At 38.1% G+C, this 22,502-nt stretch overlaps 1 protein-coding gene across 7 annotated transcripts in view; it reads left to right on the top strand.

The window, feature by feature from the left end:
• Positions 1–22,502, top strand: part of AAK1 (AP2 associated kinase 1) — a 158,708-nt gene that overhangs the window by 50,362 nt on the left and 85,844 nt on the right. For all 7 annotated transcript variants that reach the window (XM_012731498.1, XM_012731502.1, XM_012731501.1 and 4 more), the window contains exon 3: positions 18,431–18,549. In XM_012731498.1, the coding sequence (XP_012586952.1) occupies positions 18,431–18,549 (119 nt within the window). The remainder of the gene's footprint in view (positions 1–18,430; positions 18,550–22,502) is intronic.

Raw genomic sequence — 22,502 nt, 5'->3', positions numbered from 1 at the left:
ACTTGAGGTCAGACAATGGAGAGGCCAATAGTTCTTTGTTTTACTGTCTCACTTTTCTTCTTGATAAAATGAAACTTGAAACTATGAATGGGTGATGAGTAATTTGCTGAGAAATCACAGTAGATTGTGCTGGAGGAGCCTTTGGAATTATGATTTTGTAAGTGAGCTTTGCATAGATAATAGAGCTCCAGGCTTTTGCCCAGTTATTGAGGTTCTCTTACTTACAGAAAGTGAACCTCTGGTTCATTATGACAAAGACAGGTATATAATAACAATTGCCTCACAGGATGGTCATGAGGATTCATGTGAAAATGCTTGGCAGAGAGCTGAATCTCAACAGTACTATTTTTGGATGTGTCCTAATCACAAAGTAGCTAGAAGATATGAGGGTTGATGGAGAGTAGGCCCTGTGACCTTAATGCCGTGTATATTACATTGTGTGTATGTTTTTGCTCTTATGTCCATATTTGTTATTACCAGGGGAATTTTTCAAAGTGCTCTCTAGGGAAGCCATGCCTTTAAGATCATTGACTTTAACTTTGGAGTCCATTTTTTTCTAGGCATATGTACTACATACCTGCCACCATGTGGACCTAGGCCTTGATAAACTTATAATAAGCATGGTTGAGCTTACTATAATTCACTTACTTTTTGAATGTTTACGTGTATGTCACATGTTTCTACTGCCATTAAATTCAAGCATAATTGTTAACATATAAGTATTTTTAAAATAAAATATTCTGTTAAGAACTAGTTTCCCTTTTATGGTTTGGTTGTGGGAGTGTCCATCATTGTAAATTGTATGCTGAATATATTCTGAATGAGAAGGATTTTTACATTTTAATTCCAGAAAGTCAGTGGAGAGAGAAACAGGGTAGAGTTGTGATCTTGGGATGATCTAGGAGAGTGCATGGGGATCTCAGGACCAGATTACTCTTTTATTTTGTTTCTCTTTTTGTTCCTATTTAGTACTGCTATCAGCAGGAACAGACACTTGTCTAAACTGCCCTGGCCATGATGAAGGGGTGGAAAAAAATTCCTAGGAAATTAGCAGGCTGGGGGGGGGGGTTGGGGAGGGAAGTGCAGGGACTGTGGTGATGGCACATGGGTGACTTGGTGATGGGAAGCCCACGGGGATTACAATTGAGATGGAAAAAAAATGTACAAAATGATGTATTTTAAACTGTTAAAAATAAAAAAAAAGAAAGAAAAAGAAATTAGCAGGCTGGCCTAATAGTATGCGTAGAAACAAATTAATGCAAAAAGATTCGTGATGAACAAAACTTCGGATCCAAACTATTCAGCACATACTGAATATTTTAGTGGCTATATAATGTTCTTTTGTATGAGCAAACTTGAATTTTTTAAGCAAATCTTTCTTTATTGGACTTTTAAGTCACTCCTAATAACTTAAAGTTTTCATGCTTAGAATTGTTTTGTCCTGAGCATTTTAAGTACACATTTTGTGGTTATTTCAGATTATTTCCTTAATATTTGGCTCTTTATACATGTTGCTATGTTGCTTTCCAGGTATGTACCAGCTGGCATTCCTACCAGAAAGTATAACTAGGTCTAACTCTAACTGCTTTTGATACAACTTTTCAAATACCTAACTCTCATTCTGTTCCCTCTCCTCAATTTTGAGGTTTAGCCTTAGCTAAATACTTTCATTTTCTTTCTTTCTTTCTTTCTTTTTTAATTTAGAAATTAGTACTGAAACCTTGGGTAGAATTGGGTTTTTACTTCCAGGTTGGATGGGATCCTCTGTTCTTCCTCCTTTGGCACAAGCTTCTTAGAGCCCTGTGACATCTGGTGCCCTGTCCTGGTTGAGTGAACACTTTTCCAATTAAGCTTTAGATGTTTTTTCACTAGGTTTCTGGCTGTTCTTTTCTGCTCCCCTTTCCAATCCTTGTGGAAGACCCCACATTTCTGGTTATTCAGGATCCACCTTTTTCTCTAAGCTGTATTTCTACATTCTGTTTGGGTTGCCATGCATTTATGAGCAGAGAATGATGAATTTATACTCATTTGGTATCTGGCCTGTGAATGCTTGCTCTCTGCTTTAGTGAGGCTTCATTTCTTTGTTTGATGCCTGAGTTGTCTGATCTTGACTGTGTCCAAGGGGATAGGGTAGGGCATCACTCTAGGTCCCACTGAGAGCCAGAAACTGGCTCCACAGTTGTTTTTTTTTTTCTGTTTCCTAGCCCCCGCTTTCTTTGGATTGACTCCCTGAATTTGTTTCCCTTGAGGAATGTCCTGTCCTGACCTCTTAGCTCTTCCCTGAGGCAGAGAGGACAAACCACATGGGGTGCTGATGCCTGGTCAACTTTCCCTACTGTCTATTTTTTACTTAGGATCTGGGGTTAGGGTGAAGCAAAATTTAAGGAGGCACCCCAAAACTGAGTAACCAAAATATATATCTTATGCAATATTTTAAAAATAAAGATTATAAGAAGCCATGATAAACAAAATAGAATTTTTAAAAAAAGATCGCATCAGTTCAGCAGTCTTGGGTACAGCCACATAGCCTGAACTAAAAGAAGCATCAACACTGTCTTAATGTGCTTGTGGCAAGAGCCTCACTTCCCTCACCCTACTCATGACCCTGGCTTTACACCAAAGACACACGAAGTTCCTCCCCCCCCCAAAACAGCACACTGATTGGTGCTGCTGGACTCCTGGTCTTTATAAAGACTTCCTTCTAGACACAGCTCCCCAGTTTTGTTTGCTGAGCTCTTATTTTACCTGATACGAATGACTCCACCCTGTGTTTCCTCCCTTTTGAGAGCCTAATGCTCTTCTCCATGATTACTTTCTGATAATCCCTGGTGAAAACCATCTTTCTGCCATTACCCATAGAATCAGTGCTTTGAGGGCAGTATATTTTCTCTTTCCCACTGCCCAACACTGATCTCAGAACCCAAGAAAGATTACAGTGCACATCTGCTCCCTGAAACTAGCCTGTCTGAGTTTTTTTTTAACCACTTTGTTCTTTATATCTTTGTATATTCATGCAGGTTCTGTATAATGTAAATTTAGTCCTTAACTTAAACCCCCCTCTTTTAAAAATTGAAGTAATATTCCATTGTAACAGTATGTAAGTTTAGTGTACATTAAAAATCAACTGTGGGATGGTTTCACTCATAGCAGGAGTATAAAGGACCAGGGGAGAAAATAACAATAATAGTGAACAACCATATACCAGAGACATTTTATGGGGGTGGAGTAGGAAATGGGATAAAAAATGGGGGGAGGGGAAGTGCACTGGACTATGGTGATGGCGAATTGGTGGTGGGAAGTCCACAGGATTACAACTGAGATGGAAAAAGGTACAAAATGATGTAAAAATAAATCATTATAAAAAAAAAATCAACCGAGGGCCCTCCCTGGTAGTACAATGGGTTGGAGTGCATCACTAAGAGTCCTCTGCAGCATGAGTTTGTTCCCTGCCAGAGAGCTGACCCACATGGCACAGCAGACCTCTCCTGTCTCACCCACTGCTCCCCTCACCAGTGTACTTCATCACTCTGCCTACCTATCCTGCTCCTTACTTTGTCTCTGGTGAATCCTCTCACCAACTGCATATCTGGCCTGTACCCCAGTTCTATATGCACAAATAAATAAGTATTTTTAAGAAGTCAGCCTCATCACTAGAATTCCGATTATATTCTTCACCATATATGTCTCCTTTTTTTTTTTTTTAAAGATTTATTTATTCATACAGAACTGGGGTATAGGCCAGAGATGCGGAGGGTAAGAGGATTCACCAGAGACAGTGGTGAGCAGAACAGGCAGATCAACGAAGTACACTGCTGAGGGGAATAGCGGGCGGGTCAGGAGAGGTCTGCCACGCCATGTGGATCTCTTCCGGGGCAGGCGGGGATCGAACTCATGCAGAATCGGCTTAAGTTTCTTAGTACTGTGCTTTAACCCGCTGCGCCACCAGGGAGGGCCATATTTGTCTCCTTTTATCCAACTTGCCTACTACCTTCCTTACCCCTCTCCTTTTGGTAACTACTAACTGGTCTTGGAATATAAAAGTTCATTCTTGTTTTATTTAGTTCATTCATTTTTTTCTGTATATAATATATGAGTGAAATCATAGTGTTTTTCTTCTTCTGGCTTATTTTACTAAACACAATACCCTTTAGGTCCTTCCAAGTTGTTGCAAATGGTAGGAATTTTTTTTTTTTTAAATAGCCATATATAGGCGCGGCAGACCTCTCCTGACCTGCCCACTGCTCCCCTCAGCAGTGGTCTTCATCAGTCAGCCTTTTCTGCTCCCCAGTCTGTCTCTGGTAAGACAGTGAGAAAGACTGTTATTCAGACAAATGGGACATAACGGAGTTAAGAATTATTTTTTTAAAAAATAGCCATGTATATTAACCACTTCTTTTTTATATATGTTAATCTGTCAATGACTGCGGAGGTTATTTTTTTAGCTCATTATTGTTGATAGTGTTGCAGTAAACATGGGGGCACATAGCACTTTTTTAATTAGCCTTTTTGTGTTTCCTGTGTAAATACCAGGAAGTAGGACAACTGGATAATATATAATTTCTTACTTTCTGAGGAATCTACAGGTTTTTTTTCCATAATTACATTCCCACCAAAAGTGTGCAGTGGTTTCATTTTCTCTGTACTTTCTCTAACACTTGTAAAAGTTGTAAATCTTTGAGTATAGTTTATACTTTTATTCTTTTTTAACATTCTTTAATTATGCTAACGCTGTTTGTCATGGTTAACATGATTGAAGCTTAGATTGTGTAGAGGGTGTGTATTCTGTAAACATGTTATGATGCAAGGTGTCTTAGCAGTGGATGCAAGACCAAATTTAATTCAAATTAGATGAAGTAAAGATATAATTGGATAAATATAGGGAAGCCTCCCAGTAACCAGCATCAGGAAATAAAGCTAGATTTTGTGGCTGTTGGAAAGTTATTCGATGACTCCTCTCTCTCTGCTTAGAGCTTCATAGCAGTTCCTTCCAAGGGTCTTCTCTGTTCTCTTGACTTTTTTTTGCAGAATACTCCTCTGCTCACAGTAGCCCCTTCTCTATCCCACATGGTTGTACAACACCACCTACTACAGTTCCCGAGGTTGTTGCTTCAGATTCTCCAGGGGGAATGTGCACCACATATCCACTCCTGGTCTACTTAGCAGTGTCCAGGGAAACAGGGTTGCTTGAAGAAGTTATCTAAGGATTGTTTCAGCATGGGGTGAAGGTGATGTTTCTGACATGAATAAAAAGAAAGTAAAATCCTTACCTCTGAGAAAATGCAGTCCCAGTGAGAAAGACTGTTACTCAGACAAATGGGACATAACCGGGTTAAGAAAATAGAATTGAGCAGGGTGGTTTGGTATTCTGTTAGGTGAAAGTTCAGAGGAGGTTTGGTCTCATCTACACTTGACTAACATTACATCTTTACTAATTAAAGAAAGACAGATCTTCCTGATAGAGGATACACACAAAAAGCATTAGACCTCAGTGGACACTATCCAGGCACTCACATCAGTGTGACTGCTGACTGTGAGGAATCTCGTATACCACATTAAGGTTGGGGTTTAAGGTAGGTGGTTGCAAACTAGAGAATTATAAACAGGAAAATAATAACAATGGATTTCTTACTAATTTATCAAACATCTATTAGTTGTCTACCATCTACCAAGCACTGTCCTACCCCTGAGGATTCCAAGAGAAAAAGCTCTTGTTGCCATTTTAATTTTCTTTGGTGGCCTATTTTTCAAATACTCCACCTAGAGAACAATTTAGAATGTTGATTTTTATGGTTTTCCAGTTTTTGAATTTGTTAACCAATGGGAATAACAAATATCATTTCTTCCAAGACATAATAGTTTCCTCTTTGCCTTAGCATAAGAGTGGAGAGAGACACATTATATATATTCACTGTGCAACAGTATACTTACAGGCCATATGTATGGTGATGGGAAACAGGGTAAATGTCAGGGAAAGGGAAGACTTCACAAAGGAGGTATTATTTTAGTACTATACTCCATTTATCAAGGGAAATTCCAGCAGAGGGAATAGCATGGGTAAACTCCGTGAGAGTAAAATAGCAAAACGAAAGTTCTGAAAGCTTGGTTGTAGAGTGCAGTGGGGTATGGGGTTGGGTGCGGTTAGAGGAGTATTCAGATTATAAAAGGTCTGAAACTCATATACGGTATTAGTGGGAATATAAAGTAATGTAACCACATTGGAAAGAGATCTGGTAGTTTCTTATAAAATTAAATATATACCTACTCAACAACCCAGCACTTTCACTATTAAGCATTAGGAACTTAAAGAATTGAAAATATTTAATTATGTATCTTTGATAACAGTGTGTGTCCAGTAGAACAGAAAACACAGCTGAACTCAAATGATGAAATCGAAAAGGTTCTTTCTGGAAAGAGGTAGCTAACCAGATTTACTGCAAAAGCAGTCAGTGCAGAAAAGCATTTAAGCTTAAAATTAAACTGGAATGCTCTGGAATAGACAGTTGAGAGCTGAGAGAACACCAGCCAGACTTCATATTTGCTGAAACCCCAGTACTCCTTGGAGATCATGAACAGTAACACACCTAAAGTCTTCGTGGTAATGATTAGAACCAGACTTTGGGTGTTAGTGGTGGGGCTGGTGAACCTGGCACAGATGCTGTGCCCTCTGACTGACCTCAGCCATTCCACTTATTTGCAGACTACTTACTAGAGGAGTGCTGGCACTGGGGGCTTAGGGAGTAAGTGCTATTCATACCTGAGAGGCTCTCTGCTCCTTCAGGTGAGGGGTAATGCAGGATTGATCATGGGGGTGTTTGATTTCCTTTCCTTCTCAACTGAAGAGGGTTTTCATTTCCAGCTCAAGAGTTATTTTTTAAAAGAAGGGATTGTGTGTTAGACAAGTGTTACTCTGATAGCACAGGGATTTCTGTCAAGCTCCCACAAAGCAGCATTTTGAGCATATCGACCTGGCTTATTATCCAGTGCACTCTAGTTTTGTATTTTTCTCAGTTGCGAGTGCTCAGGGGTTTCCTTTGTTGGGCAAGACTACCTTATTACTGGAGGGAGTTATTCTCTCAAAATATATCTCTTCTACCTCAAACTAGATTTTATCCTTCTGAAAGACTAGGACTGTGTAGTGGTTTTGTTGTTTGGGTTTTGGGTTTTGGGTATCCTTAATGGTACTAGGCAAACAAATATGTGTATATTGAGGACCTTTAATATAGTAGACCCTGTGCTGGATGACAGTAAGTAGTCAGTCATTGTTCCTGGCCTCGTGCAGTTTACAGATCAGGGGAAGAAGGTATTAAGGAATTAAGTTTCTTACAAGGAAGTAACATTTAGCAATTAGTCTGAAACCAGACAAGAGAGGAGTTGGAAGGTCAAGAACTGGGTGAATGGGACAAAGGGAGAAGCTTGCATGAAGCCCTTAGGCAGGGTAGAGCACAAGCAACACTGGGGAAGCAAGAAGCCAGTTGTGGCTGGAACAGAGTGAGTAGTGGAAAGATGTAGTGCATCGTGAGGCCAGAAAGAGGGGTCAAGGAGGGTTGTTACATATCACGTAGGGCTTTACAGGCCTTAGCCATCATTTGCAGTTTTATTCTAAGGTGGGTAAACTAAAGGCCATTGGGGAGTTTCAGAGAGGTGACAGATACTAAATTTTTGTTTTCAAAAGATCACCCTATAGTATAGAGAATAGATAATAGCTTGGCTGACCTGAAGAAGCTGCTTTATGGATTCCAGAGGACAAAATATAGATACCCACCCAAACCTTCGCCTCATTTTTCTCTACATTTGCCACATAGCCAATCCCATAGTAACAGTACAGAGAAGGTGTATATCAGTCAAATTAATTCCTTAAACTTTAATCTCCTATTCCGGGCAGGCAGGTACCTTCCTGAAACATTTTTTGTGTGTGTGTGTGTTTTAGTTATTTGGGAGAAGAATCTTGCTATACCCTTAAAGAAAACCCTCTGAACTGGTTATTTCCTCCAATTGTTGCAGGGCCTGGAAAGAAAAAGCCAATTGCCAGTCACCCCAGGTTCAGCCTATCACCTTAATTGGGTTCCATTGATGTGTCTGTACCACTGCCAAGTTCACCAGTCTCTAACTTTGGGAAGAGGGGCACTTGAATACCTCAAGTTATCCCCCATCTGGATGTTCTTTATGCCTGGGGAAAGGACTGCTTTGACATGTTCCACAGAAGGAGCTGGCACATGGTGATTTTTAATTTGAGGCAAGTGAGGAGAGCTTGAAGTTAAAAAACACAAGCCCCAAAGTCCCCATTGAAATCAGTGTTGCAAATGTTTCAGACTGACCTTTTTCCTGTACAGTCTTTTGCTCTGCTCCTTGCCATCTGTTCTAGAGTTTTGGAAATTTTTGTTCCATCTGAAACTTTTGGCAAAGTTATCATCATTGTGAATAAATGGTAGCTGGGTATTTGACAGCCTTCTTGGTCTTCATTCCCTGTGACTCCCAAAATCTGGTTGTGCAAAAGACTTCTCCCAGCGATTGTGGCAACGGGAGCCCCTTTGTCTTTCAACTGTGTCTTTTCTCTTCCCAGGTAGTGGGAGTGTTCCTGCCGAATTTGCTACCAAAGGGAGGTGGATGCAGGAAAGAGTAGACCTAGGGGAGGGCCACTGTTGGCACACCTGCATTCTAGACCTAGCCCTGCCCCTATAACATGGCAATACTTGGGCTAGGCAGACACTTAGGCTTTTCTTCAGTCTTAGTTTTCCAGGCAGTCGAGTGGAGATGATAGTATATACTCTGCTTACTTCACAGGCTCAAATAAAGATTGAGGCAGGGCTGTTTAGTACAATCCTAGCCTGGAAATAGGTCACACAGGGTTTAAGAGATTTTTAAGTTTGTTGCCTGATTTTAAGAATCAGGAAATTTCACCTAAAAGTATACCTTACCTTGGGGAAAAAAAAAATCACCTGGCAACTCCCTGTCACCATTCCTCCATGGCAATACTGTATTTGAGGAGAGGCCACCCCAGGAGTTGGGGCATGAACTTGCTGGTTTGCATAGTTCTCTCACCCCTCCCTGTGATTTTCCTGTCAGTGAAGCTGTTATTAAACTCTCTTTATACATTTTGTTGCACGTGGACTAATTCCCTTCTTAGGTGAGCTGTCTGGTCCCTGTAAGCATTTGGGTTTGTGTTCTTGATTTCAGAAGATAGTCTAGAGTTAGAACTTTGTGATAAGTAAAGTATACAAATACAGAGGCTATGGGGGGGGGGGGAGGTGAAAAGGGAACACCTGTATTTGTCTCTCACCTTTCTGTGTGTTAGGTTCTTTACCTGTCATTTAAGCCTCCCCAAAGCTATGAGGTAGATCTCAGCCACCCTTGGCAGATGAAAGGAGAGGACTTTAGGGAGTTGGCATATTGCTTGAACCAGTTTGACCCTAATCTGTCAGACTCTAAAGTAGTAGTGCATGGTCTTAATGTAAAGTGGATGTCGTGGCACAGACCCTCCCCAGAAGCTGCCTGTGCACTTCTATGCGTGGTTGGCAAGGAGATAAGAGCCCTTTGCATGACTTGGCAGTGCCGTAGTCCATTTTTCTTTATAACTCACTTTTATACAGGACTATAGAATATTCTATAGTAAGTACTTTTTTCTTTTCCTTTAAAGAAAAGTTGTTCCCGCCCCTTTCCCTCCCCCAACATCTTTTTCAGAATTAATGTTAATTCTGAAGCTGGGTATAGGATCCTACCCTTAAATGAAGTCATTTTTTTTTTCTCATGGAACTATTGATGTACCTCCTGATATCCTAGGGATCGGAGAAACTCAGTTTAAAACCACCAATTTAGTGTTAATTTCTGCAGTTAAGGAAATAGTGGCTAAAGGGATCCAGTGTTAATCTGATTATTTACATCTTAAGATAAATTCCCTTTTAACTGAGTTCCCCATCTGATTCTGCTGAAAAGTTTTTAAAGGCAGTTTTATTTTATGCCCACTTTCTCTTTTCCAGCTAATCAAAAAAAGAAACTACATGAAACCAATGGCATTCATTGGGTTAAACCTGACTTTAACAGAGAAACAAAGATTGTGTAGGCCAGAAAATTGAAAAATAGCAAATATGGGTTTGATTGAGATATTATGTTTCCTTTCCTCTCAGGCAGGTAGAAGCCATACCTAAGGTGTAGATGGGATTTATTTTAGGAAATCAGGTTTGTTTTTACCTACAGGAAATAAGGAGACCTCAGATTTTAGTGTCTAGAATCTAGGCCTGATTTTAAGATACCCGTTCTCATCTCTTACAGCACATACAGAAGTCCTGTCTCAGTAGGGTGATGGACTTTTAGCTCATAGTCCTGGGTATACTTATTCTAATTGTCTGTCCAGCAGTTTCTTTTCTCTGTGCACATCACTGCCCACATAGTCATCGTGGTTTTTCTTTCTCTTCTTGCTCACTTCCCTTCCTACCATTACATTTTCTTGCTAAGTGGAAGTCACTTCAGAACAGACACTGGGCCTGGATCTCCTCTAACACAATTCAGTATTTGAAACAAAGTCAGAAAACTTTGCTTACTTTTTCAAAAGGCCCGTTGCTGTTGTTGAATGTCATGATCTGGCACCTGGGGGGATTTTGTTGAAAAATTTTCACTCAATGGGGCCTCCCTGGTGGCTCAGGGGTTAAAGTCTCAGGGCTATCAAGCTATGGCCAGCCACTGGGCATACATTCAGTCCCAGCCAAGCTGCTAACCCACATGGCTTGCCTGCTGTTCCCTTCAGTAGTGTAGTTCAGTGGATCCACCTGTTCTACTCCCCACTCTGTGTCTAGTGAATCTTCTCATCCCCACCCTGCACCTCTGTTCTTGTATGCATAAATAAATGAAAATAAATCTTTTTTTAAAAAAAGAAAACATAAAGTTCCAGTCATTGTGAGCAGTATTGCAGTGAACTTCAGGATGCATTTATCATTTTGAATTAGATGTAGTATATGTACACAATGGAATCTTACTTTGCTTAAGAAAATAAAAGATGGAAATGTTGCCATTTGTGACAACACGGATTGAGGAAGTTAAGCTAAGTGAAGTAAGGGGAACGATAAAGGAAAATACTGTGTGGTTTCACACATATGTGGAATGTGAAGAGATAAAAAACAAATCCTTAGATTCTGATGACAGAATGATGGTTACCAAAGGGGAAGTAGGTGGTGGGAGCTAGGAGGAATGGGAAGAGAGAGTTGATTAGAAGGTGGTGAGGGTGGTATAGTATATACATTTGATGAGGTTATGAAGCTGTCTGTACTCCTGAACCATAGACTGAAATCAGTGTTACCTCAATAAAAAAAAAGTTTCAGTTATCATAATGATGTTGACATCTGACTTCTCTTGTTGATGTCTAATTTTCTTCGCTTAGGTATTTTTTTAAAAAAGATTTATTATGTATTTATGCATACAGGAACTGAGGCACAGGCCACAGGGTTGTGGGAGGTGAAAGGAGTCACCAGAGACAGAGTAGGGAGCAGAACGGGCAGATCTACTGAAACACAGCACTGAGGAGAGCAGCAGGCAGGTCAGGAGAGGTCTAAGAGAAATAAATACCTGTATGTGCTCACATGCACACACACATACACACAGACACACATCTCAATGGACATTTTCTAATTATAGCCAAAAGATAGAAACAGGTTAGATATTCTTCAACCAGCAAATTGATAATCTAATTTTGGAATTTATGCTATAAAATCTTTTTTTAGATTTTTAGTCTACAACTAAAAAAAATCCAAACTACTGATACATGTAACCATGAGAATGAATATGATGTAAGATGTAATATGATGTAAGTAAGAGGAGCCAGACACAAAGAAAAATACATACGGTATGATTCCATTTATTTTGGAGCAAGCAAGGTGAATCTGTAGGCTAGAAAGCAAGCATTGTTAAGTGAGGTAGTGTGAGAGGGAGGAGAGTTGTCTATAAGGAGGAAACGTTTACAGTGATGTGTTGATTGTAGTGATGGTTATAAGAGTGTACACAGTTGTGAAAACCCAGCAAACTGTACACTTTAAAGTATATAGTTTCAGGCCCTCCCTGGTGGCGCAGGGGGTTAAAGCGCAGCACTGAGAAGCTAAAGCCACTTCCGCATGAGTTCGATTCCCACCTGCCCCAGAGGTGACCACATGGCGTGGCAGACCTCTCCTGACCCGCCTGCTGCTCCCCTCAGCAGTGTACTTCATCGATCTGCCTGTTCTGCTCCCCACTCTGTCTCTGGTGAAGCCTCTCGCCGCCCCTGAGCCTCTGGCCTGTACCCCAGTTCTGTATGCACAAATAAATAAATCTTAAAAAAAAAGTATAGTTTCATAGTACAATTGTATAATATATAAAATTGATTTTAAAAGGAAGGTTTAAAGCGATGAGAAGTCTATTTTGAACACTGCACTAACTAGCTGTATGTTCTTATAAAAGGAGCTCAGGGCCCTCCCTGGTGGCACAGCAGGTTAAAGCACAACACTGAGAAGCTAAAGCCACTTTCGCATAAGCCACTTCCGCATGAGCCACTTCCGCATGATTTCGATCCCCGCTTGCCCCAGAGGAGATCCACATGGCGCGGCAAACCTCTCCTGGCCCGCCCACTGCTCCCCTCAGCAGTGTACTTCATTGATCTGCCTATTCTGCTCCCCTCTCAGTCTCTGGTGGATCCTCTCACCCTCCACATCTCTGGCCTATACCCCAGTTCCATATGAATAAATAAATAAATCTTAAAAAAATAAAATAGGGCCCTCCCTGCTGGCGCAGCGGGTTAAAGCACTGTACTGAGAAGCTAAAGCCACTTGAGTTCGATTCCCGCCTGCCCTGGAGGTGACCACATGGCGTGGCAGACCTCTCCTGACCCGCCTGCTGCTCCCCTCAGCAGTGTACTTCTTCGATCTGCCTGTTCTGCTCCCTACTGTGTCTCTGGTGAAGCCTCTCGCCGCCCCTGAGCCTCTGGCCTGTACCCCAGTTCTGTATGTACAAATAAATAAATCTTAAAAAAAATAAAATAAAATAAAATAAAATAAAAATAAAAGGAGCTCAATGTCTATACCTGTTTCCTACTGGGAAAATGGGGACACCTACTTAATTCAGTTACTATAAAATATAAATTAGCTTATTTTAAAATGCCTTTAAAAAGTGTAAAGTTTTCAACAAATGTTGGGTGTGTGTCTTTGCGGGCAAATATTATATAAAACTTCAGGGTAGAGAATATTTGTGATAACTAGTGTATGAATATATATGTACATATATGTGTGCTAGATTTTATTTCATAGCATTTTTTAACTTTGTGTACCATTGCTGTGTCACTTTGCCTCTGACCATCAATAAAATAAGGGGTAGAGAGATCAGGGAGAAAATCTGTAGTCTTGAGAGACCCTGTAAAGTTTTGCAAATATAATCTCTCTAGCTTCTCAGTGTGATCCTGTCACACTTATGACTTATTGCCAGTGTTTAAATCTCGAATTTCACATCATTTTGGGCTTTCAGCTTAACTTTAGAAATAAACAGATTTGGCATAACTGGGCTGGTATCCATACATGGTACCGATTACCTGAAATTGTGAAATGCAATAGTTTCCCAGTCACCACCATTCTGTAGCCCTTTCTAGTCTCTGTAGTAACTCTAATGGGAGAATTGACTTATTTTTAAATTTGTACTCTGTGGTAGGTACTACTATTCTAGGGTATAAGAATACTGAGAGAAACTAACATAGACAAAATGTCTAAACTCATAGTTTGTGTTAAGTACCCCAACATCATCAAAAACTTGGGGAAGCGAATTAGACTACGAGTCTTGTATATTTTAGGGAAATTAGGAGAAAGCATATTTTTGTGAAGGTAAGAAAAATATTCCTGTATATCTAATATGCAAAGTATGTCAGTGCCAAAATATCCTGCCTATTTCATTTGTTTACCTCTTATAATGATTAGGCCCTTTTTAACTTTGTGAATTAATGAATTTATGTATTAAAAAATGGGTTCCAGTAAAATCCTGAAGGTTATTCTGATAATTTTGGAGTTGCTGCCTTTTGTGTATTAGCCTGAATCCTGCTTCATGTGTCTGGACTGGGACCTCTGCTGGTGAAGTGTCTTGAGTAGCACCTGTCTTCCTTCTCTTTTCCAACCTACTAATTTACATCTTTGGTCAACTACACAGTGATAATGGCCAACATCTTTAAAATGACAAATCCTATCAGACTTCAATTTTGATCTCATGCTGATGGAACTTGATTTAAATGTTTCTCACTTACAAACAAGTCCTTTTATAGGCATAGATGCTTAATAATGTGCTTCTGTGTTACACCTGGTGGTTCATTGCTTGGCCTTAAGATTTATAATGGTTGTTGGTTTTGAGAATCTGCTCTTTTTCACCAGGCTCTGCTTGCCTGAAATGGTATGTAGGCATCTGACTTATTTCTTCATTTCTGGATGGAAAGGTCAGCTTGCTACCTGGCAAAGAAAACTACACTGCTCCCATCTGGTGGCTATCTCAAATTGCTGCATCAACTTCCTTCTGAAAAGACTGCTTGCACTTTAGGTGTCATGCATCGCCAATGGGATAGATATTCCTAAATGTTTTGCAGCACTTCAAATATATCTTTATTATTTAAAATGGTATTGCACATTTTTTTTTTGAAGATGAGCCAAAAGGGAGGAAATTTTTGGGGGCAATCAGAAGAGTGACACTGTTTATGAGCCCCCAGGAGACTCCTAAAACTTCAATTAGTTCCTTTACCCTCAAAGCAAATACTTGGACTCAGGGTCCTCTAGGAGTAAGGCTGCTGGAAAGTCTGTAGTCCTCCGACTTTTTTAAAGATTCAAGAAAAATAGTATCATAAAAATAAAAATTAAAAAACTATGCATCTTAGAGCAAGATCAGTGCTTTACTTGTCAATGCATGCAGAGGTAAAAAAAAATTTTAGTAAAGTCTCAAAATTCTAGAATTAAAATTGATAATTGAGCAGTGTTAAATCAACTTTGAAGCATTACAAGAAAATGAAAGATACTATTGAGGTACAAAGGTTAGAGAGGTGATAGTTGAAATTAAATTTTTGCTAATTTTAGTTTTTTAGTGATAGAAAATGTGCAAACATGCCTCTGGTAAATCATTTATGAGTTTATTCACAAATCTGTGAATTACAAAAACATCTTTGGAAGATATGAACCCATTAAACATTTTAGTACAGAGTTGTATTTTATAAAAACATGCAACAGTACTTTATGATTAAAGTTCTTTGTTGGCAAAGAATAGAAACTTATTTGAAAATTACTTTTGTAAGATCAGAGATCTCACCAACTCAACAAAAACAAAATAATCAGTCAAAAAATAGGCAGAACAAAAGTGGATGCCTGGATTAAAAAGATGTGGTACATATATACAATGGAATATTACTCAGCAACCAAAAAAAGAAACACATGCCTTTTGCAGCAACATGGATGGAGCTGGAAAAGATCATGCTTAGTCAAATAAGTCAGAAAAAAAAGGAAGAATACCAAATAGTTTCACTCATAGCAGGAGTATAACGGACCAGGTGAGAAAATAATAATAATGAACAGTTATATACCCGAGACAATTTATGGGGGCTTGGGGAATGGGATCAAAAATGGGGGGGTGGGGGGGAAGGGGAAATGCACTGGACTTTGGTGATGGCACATGGGTGATTTGGTGATGGAAAGCCCATGGGGATTACAACTGAGATGGAAAAATGCATAAAATGATGTAAAAATAAACTATTATTTAAAAAAATAAATTGAAGGATGAGGCAAAAGGAAAAAAAAAGTGGGCAGAAGAGCTAAAAAGACTCTTCTCTGAAGAAAATGCAGGTGACCAACAGGTACATGAAAAAATGCTCAACATAACTTATTATGAGAAATACAAATCAGTCAATCAAGAGATGTGATCCCATCTCTTATCTACACCAGAAAGACTGTTCCACATTAAAGAAGAAACAAAACAAAACAAAACTAACAGCAACAAATGCTGGTAAGGATATGGAGAAAAAGGAATCCTTTACATTGCTGCTGCAAATGCAGACTAGTCCAACCACTATGGAAGGCTGTGTGGAGGACCCTCAAATTACTAACAATGGACCCAGCATTTCCTAGGAATCTATCCAAAGGACAAAAACATTAATTCAAAAGGTAACCTGTACTTCTGTGTTCATTGCAGTACTATTAACAGTAGCTAAAATATGGAAACAACCTAAATGCTTAAAATCAAATGACTAGATCAAGAATTGTGGTATATATGCACAATGGAATACTACTCAGCAATCAAAAAGGTAAATGTATGCCATTCACAGCAACATGAAGGGAGCTGGAATGGATTATGCTCACTGAAATAAGTCAAAAGGAAAAAGAAAAGTATCAGATGGTTTCACTTACAGGAGGAACATAGGGAAACCATCCAAGTGGATAAAAAGGAAAATAAAAGACAAAACTAGCAGGCAAACTATAAACTAGAAACATTCGAGGGGATTGGGAAAGTTATTAAAAAAGGAGGGACTGGGGCCCTTCCTGATGGTGCAGTGAGTTAAAGCACAACACTATGAAGCTATCCACAGCCACTGCAGCACAAGTTTGACACCCCGCCAGGGAGATAACCCACATGGCCTGGCAGACCTCTCCTGACCTGCCTGCTGCTCCCCTCAGCAGTGTATTTCAGTCTATCTGTCTGTTCTTTTTCCCGCTTGGTGAATCCTCTCACACTCCCTCATCTCTGGCCTGTAACCTAGGTCTTGTGTGTATAAATAAATCTTAAAAAAAAAAAAAGCAGGAGGGAAGAACATAAGAGTCTATATAGTGATAGCTGTCTTGGTAGTGGTAATTTTGTGGGGACAACACCCGAAGAGAGAAGTAAAACATTGCACAGAAATGAACAACATTATAAAAATGGAAAAAAGAACTTGTTGTAAAGATATAACAGGAAATCAGGAAATGTCATGAACATAAACAGGTACGTAAGTGTGGCTAGGTCTCAGATGATTAAGCATGGGCCAGTCAGAATCAACATTCTATTGATAGATCTCAGGCCTGGGATCTCTATAATCACTGCTAGGTCGTCATTAATTTTGCATGTGGCTACTAGTCCCATTACTATCATATAACTTCAAATCAAGTCCCCATACTGATGACTTCCTCTGTATCCAATTAATGATCACTTCTGTTCAAAGAATAACCTAGCAAATTGTATATGTGTGCGTGGCTTGTTGTTACTGTTGCCACTCAGTCAGTGCACAGGGTAGTCCAAACTAAATCATGAAAAGGTACAAGCAGGCATTTAGACTAAAGGTATACACTAATTCCTGCCTCTCCCAAAATTGTCAACTTTGACAGCGCTTTCTCTTTCTATAACCGCTGTTAACAATGAACACTTCACATAGTCTTTGGGGGGTAAGGTTGAGGTGAAGCATTGTAAGAATTTGTGGAACACTAAAATGTAATAAATTCAGGAAAGTTCAGAATTTGTTAGTGTTATGTACATTTCTTTTAATGAACTGTCTTGTTGAGAGAGGTTAGTGTATACATTAAAAAGTCTGTCCAGTGGAGGTGAGAAAATAATAATAATAATAATAAAACAGTTATAAACCAGAGACATTTTTATGGGGGGTGGACTGGGGAATGAGATCAAAAACATTTTTATGGGGGGGGGAATGCACTGGACTTTGGTGACAAGCACATGGGTGATTTGGTGATGGGAAGCCCAAGGGGATTGCAACTGAGAGGGAAAAATGCACAAAATGATGGAAAATAAACTACTGAAAAGAAAAAAATAAGTCTGTCCAGTAACGAAGTCAGTTTGCCTGCATCTACTAAGTAGAGTAGCACTTCCATACCGGTGTCTTATATCTTCTCAACAGCCCATAAAATAGGGAAAATAGAGGAAATCCTTACGACGTATTGCTAGATTTGACTTGAGGGATGGGATGTGGAGGGGTAAGAAAAGAAGAAAATTGCTGAAGTGCTAGACCTGTGTTTTGTTTTGTTAAATCCTTGATTAAATCTCATCTCTTTGAGCCTCTGTTTCTTCAATTTACCGTTGTTCTCTTAAAGGGAGAAATAACACCCAACCTCACAGGGTTGTAGTGAGAATTTCATAGAAGCTGAAAGTGCCTTGAACTGTGGTTGGAATGGAGTTGATTCCTTTTTTCCTCCCCACCTGTTATTCTTATGTTTATCTGTAAATTCTTTGATACATGGTTACTGTTCTTTTTTTGAGATATATATTTAGAAACAACGTTTTGATTCTAGACACTCAATCACACAAACAATAACTTGTGTACTGAGAACCTAAGAATACCTTTAAGCCACTATAGCATTCCTGGATCCAACTGATGGCAATGTTAATACCCTTAACAGTGACAGCAAACAACCTGTTGCCACTTTAGTCATTGGACTGACTCTTTGAACACAACTCAAGAACTAATTATATGTTTCTCTCACAGGTGGATTTGCTATTGTGTTTCTGGTGAGGACAAGCAATGGAATGAAATGTGCCTTGAAACGCATGTTTGTTAACAATGAACATGATCTTCAGGTGTGCAAGAGAGAAATCCAGATAATGGTAAGATTGCCTCTCAGGCTTGGAACTGTTTGTTTAAAGGGGGTGGGGGGTTAAGGTAGGAAGAGAGTGTGCCCTCTCATAAGAAAGCCAAGTGTGGCTGTTCTGTCCCTGAGATAGCAGAGACTTCTGTACACAATGGCAGTGAATAGACATGGGGTGTAGTCTGTTGTTCCTGCTTGATCTCACTTAACTAGGGTGTTGAAGAGAAATGACATATTGAGAGAACTGACCCAATTTTGAGGTCAGGGAAAAGTTTTTTTAACAGTTAGTGCTCAGAATTAACATAGAGTTTCATCTGAAAACCTAAGCTTTCCAGTGAGCTTCCTTTTCTAATTTTTGTCTTCTGTCACTAACCCCAGTTTTCAACCCTCTTGAGCTCTTTCAGCGTTTAATGATCATATACTTCATACCTTTATTTTTTGTACATGAAGTTCTTTTCATCTGGTATGCTTTTCCACTTTTGGGGCCTAGAAACCTCTTATGTATACTCTGTTATCCCATCTCTAAAAGTCTAAGAACAAAGAAAATTGGTCTATGGTTATAGAGATGAGGTGGGATATTGATTAAAAAAGGGCATATTGGAAATTTTTGGGTTATAGAAATGTTTTGTTTTATTGGGTGGTGGTCATATACTCATCAGAACACCATAAATCTATGTGCTTCACATATTGCTTCTAGTGATGAACATCTGAAACTTGTATATACTTATAAAGCATTCAATTAAAAAAGTAAAGCCCTCTATTTTTCATTGTTAATTATAGCTCAAATCTTAAGCTATTACTCAGGTTTCAAAATTTAGATTCAATTTACATTAAAAAAATAGTACCTTTTACAGCTATATGCTGAAATGTTTATGGATGAAATAACATGTACTTTTATATATTGAATTCTACTTGTTAATATTTTGGTCAGGATTTTTGCATACATAATTATGAGAAATAATGTTCTGTAGGTGGTTTTTAACTATTTCTGATTTTGGTGTCAGGGTAATTCTGATTTCTTAATATGAACTGGGTATCATTTATTCCCTCTACTTCTCTTTTCTGGAAGAGATTTTATTTTTCTGGAAGGTTTTTATTCTTTTAAGTATTTGGTGTAATTCTCTCCTAAAAACATCTGAGTCTAGAGACTTCTTTTGGGGGGACTTATTAATTATAAAAGCAGTTTCCTTAAGTAGAAAAAGTACTATTCGTATTATTTCATGTTGGGTGAAGTATGGTAACTTCTAATTTGGAGAAAATTGTTTTTTTTACTTAAATTGTCCAATTTATGCATGTAGAATTAGTTGTCAGTAGCATTTTCTTGTTACCCTTTGGATTGTCTAGGGCAATAACCCCCATTTGCTTCCCGATAATGGTTGAGTTTTATGTTTTCTCTCTTTTGGTCTGTGTATTAAGGTATATCAGTTTTATTTCTGTTTCTTTGATTTTCTCTATTTTCCCATATTTTGTTCATTGGCTTCTGTTCTAAAACTTCTTTCTTTCTGCTTGTTGAGGGTTTATTTTGCTCTTTTTTTCTAAGTATTTGAGTTAGGAGTTTCGATTATTGATTTGAGACAGTTCCTCTTTTATTATGTACATTTTAGTGCTAGAAATTTTTCTCTCATTGCAGCTTTATTTTGATATGTGTATTTTTACTTTTATTCAGTTATAATTCCCTTTCTTCTTTCCCTTGAGAATTCCTCTTGACCCATGAATTATCTGAAAGTATGTTGTTTTGCTTCCAAGTGCTTGGCAGTTTTCCTGTTATTTTTTAGTTTGACTATTGTGGTTGGAGAACATACTCTGTATGATTTCACTTTTTTGAAATTAATTGAGGTTTGTTTTATGTCCCAGGATATATTCTATCTTGATACATATTTGTAGGAACTTGGGAAGATGTATACTTTGTTGTTAGGTGAAAAGTATTGTATAAATGTTGTTGTGATCATGGAATTGAGTTATTCTAAAAAACCTTGCTATTTTGTTGTTGTTGTTCTAGTTCCCTTAGTTGTTAAGAAGGAGGTGTTCAAGTCTCCAACCACAATTATTGTGTGTATCCTTCTCTTTTTATTCTTTCAGTTTTTGTCTCAGTTTATAGCTCTGTTATTTGGTGCATATACACTTAACTTAAAATTTACCATCTTAACCATTTTTAGTTTGCATAATTGTTAGCTTATAGGCTCACTGTTTACAGAAGATCTCTAAAACTTAGTCATCAGGACAACTAAAATCTCATCTCTGCTGAATAGCAATTCCCCATTCCCAAAGCCTGGCAGCCTTTTCTATGAGCATGGCAACTTTATCTCATGTAAAATGTCCTTCTATGGCTGCCTTATTTACTTACGATAATATATCCTTCAGGTTCATCAATGCTGTGGAATATGCCACGGTTTCTTTCTGTTTTCAAAGCTGAGTTATATTCTATTGTATCTACATATCACATTTTCTTTAGCCATTTATCTGTTAATGGACATTTAGGTTGTTTTCACTTCTTGGCTATTGTGAATAATGTTATAGTGAATGTTGATGTGAAATATTTCTTCAAGAAATATATATATTTTTAAAATACATACTAAGAAGTGGAATTGCTGGGTAATATTGCATTCTATGCTTAATTTTTTGAGAACTCTACATTGTTTTCCAGTACCATTTTACATTCCCATAAGTAGTATACAGGGTTGTAATACCTCTACATTCTTGGCCTGCACTAGTTCTTTTCTGTTTGTTTTTTTAATAAAAGGTATGAGGTGCTATCTCATTGTGGTTTTTATTTGCATTCCCTGATGTTTAGTGATATTGAGCATCTTTTCATATAGTTGTATGCCATTTCTTTCTATAAGCATAATCTAATCAATATTATACATATGTGTTTATATATGTATATTTTTATGTGTGCATGTATGTGTTTGTATAATTTATTACTTTACTAGTGGTGTTATTTCATCATTCAAGTGAATTATAACAATCCTAACTCTCTTCTCTGCCTTTCCTGCTCCTATTTATAACCCTCTTAAATATTTCTTCAGCTTGTATTTAGGGCCACATCGGACATTGCTGTAATTTTTGCTTCTATAGTCAAACTTAATTTGGAGAGGTCAATAGAAGAAAAAAAAATGTGTTGTATGTTCCCCTTTTTTTCCTCACTGTGTTCCTCCTCCCTGATGTTCAAGATTCCTTGTATTATCATTTTATTTAAATATAATTTTCTTTCGCCATAGTTATATGACAAAACTGCTGTTAACAAATTCTGATTGGTTTCCTTCATCTAAGAATGTTTTGAATTGCCTTTCATTTTATGCAGGATAAAGAATTTTGAATCATCAGTTCTTTTCTTTCAGCATTTAAAATTATTGTACCAGTCCCTTCTGTTCTTCTAATGAACCTGTTATTCAAAAATTTTTTCCAACACAGGTGACTATATGTCACAATTTTCCTGACTGCTTCTACTATTGTTTGTTTGCCTTTTATTTTTAGAAGTTTGGTTGTGTCTTGTCTTAGAATGGATTTCTTCTATTTGGAATGTGTTCAACAGCATGAGTTTGTAGGTTTTATGTTTCTTGTCAGATTTAAGGGAATCTTCAAACTTATTTCTTCAAGTATCATTTTAATTCCTTTCCATTCTGTTTTCCATCTAGAACCCTGATATCATGATTTTAGAGTTTTTGTTATATAGTTCCATGCTCTCTTGAAACACTACTTGTTTGTTTCATAATACTTTATTTTCAGATTTATAAAAAGTTGAGATGTTAGCTTGGAGAGTTGTATATAACTCACACCTTTTAATATCTTATTTGGTATAGGAATTTTCCACAATTAATGAACCATTATTGATGATTATTACTAATTAATGTCTATTGTTTATGCACATTTCCTTTGGTCTTAATATATTTTTCTGTTCTGGATCCTAGTCACAGTAACACATTACAGTTTTTTCATATTTCCTTACGTTCTTCTCAACTGTGTAGTTTTTCA

This window comes from Condylura cristata, unplaced genomic scaffold, assembly GCF_000260355.1.
Source record: "Condylura cristata isolate star-nosed mole 26May11 unplaced genomic scaffold, ConCri1.0 scaffold00031, whole genome shotgun sequence".
NCBI classification, from domain to species: Eukaryota; Metazoa; Chordata; class Mammalia; order Eulipotyphla; family Talpidae; genus Condylura; species Condylura cristata.
Note: the sequence above shows the minus strand (reverse complement) of the source record. Positions and strands in the feature narration are given on the sequence as shown.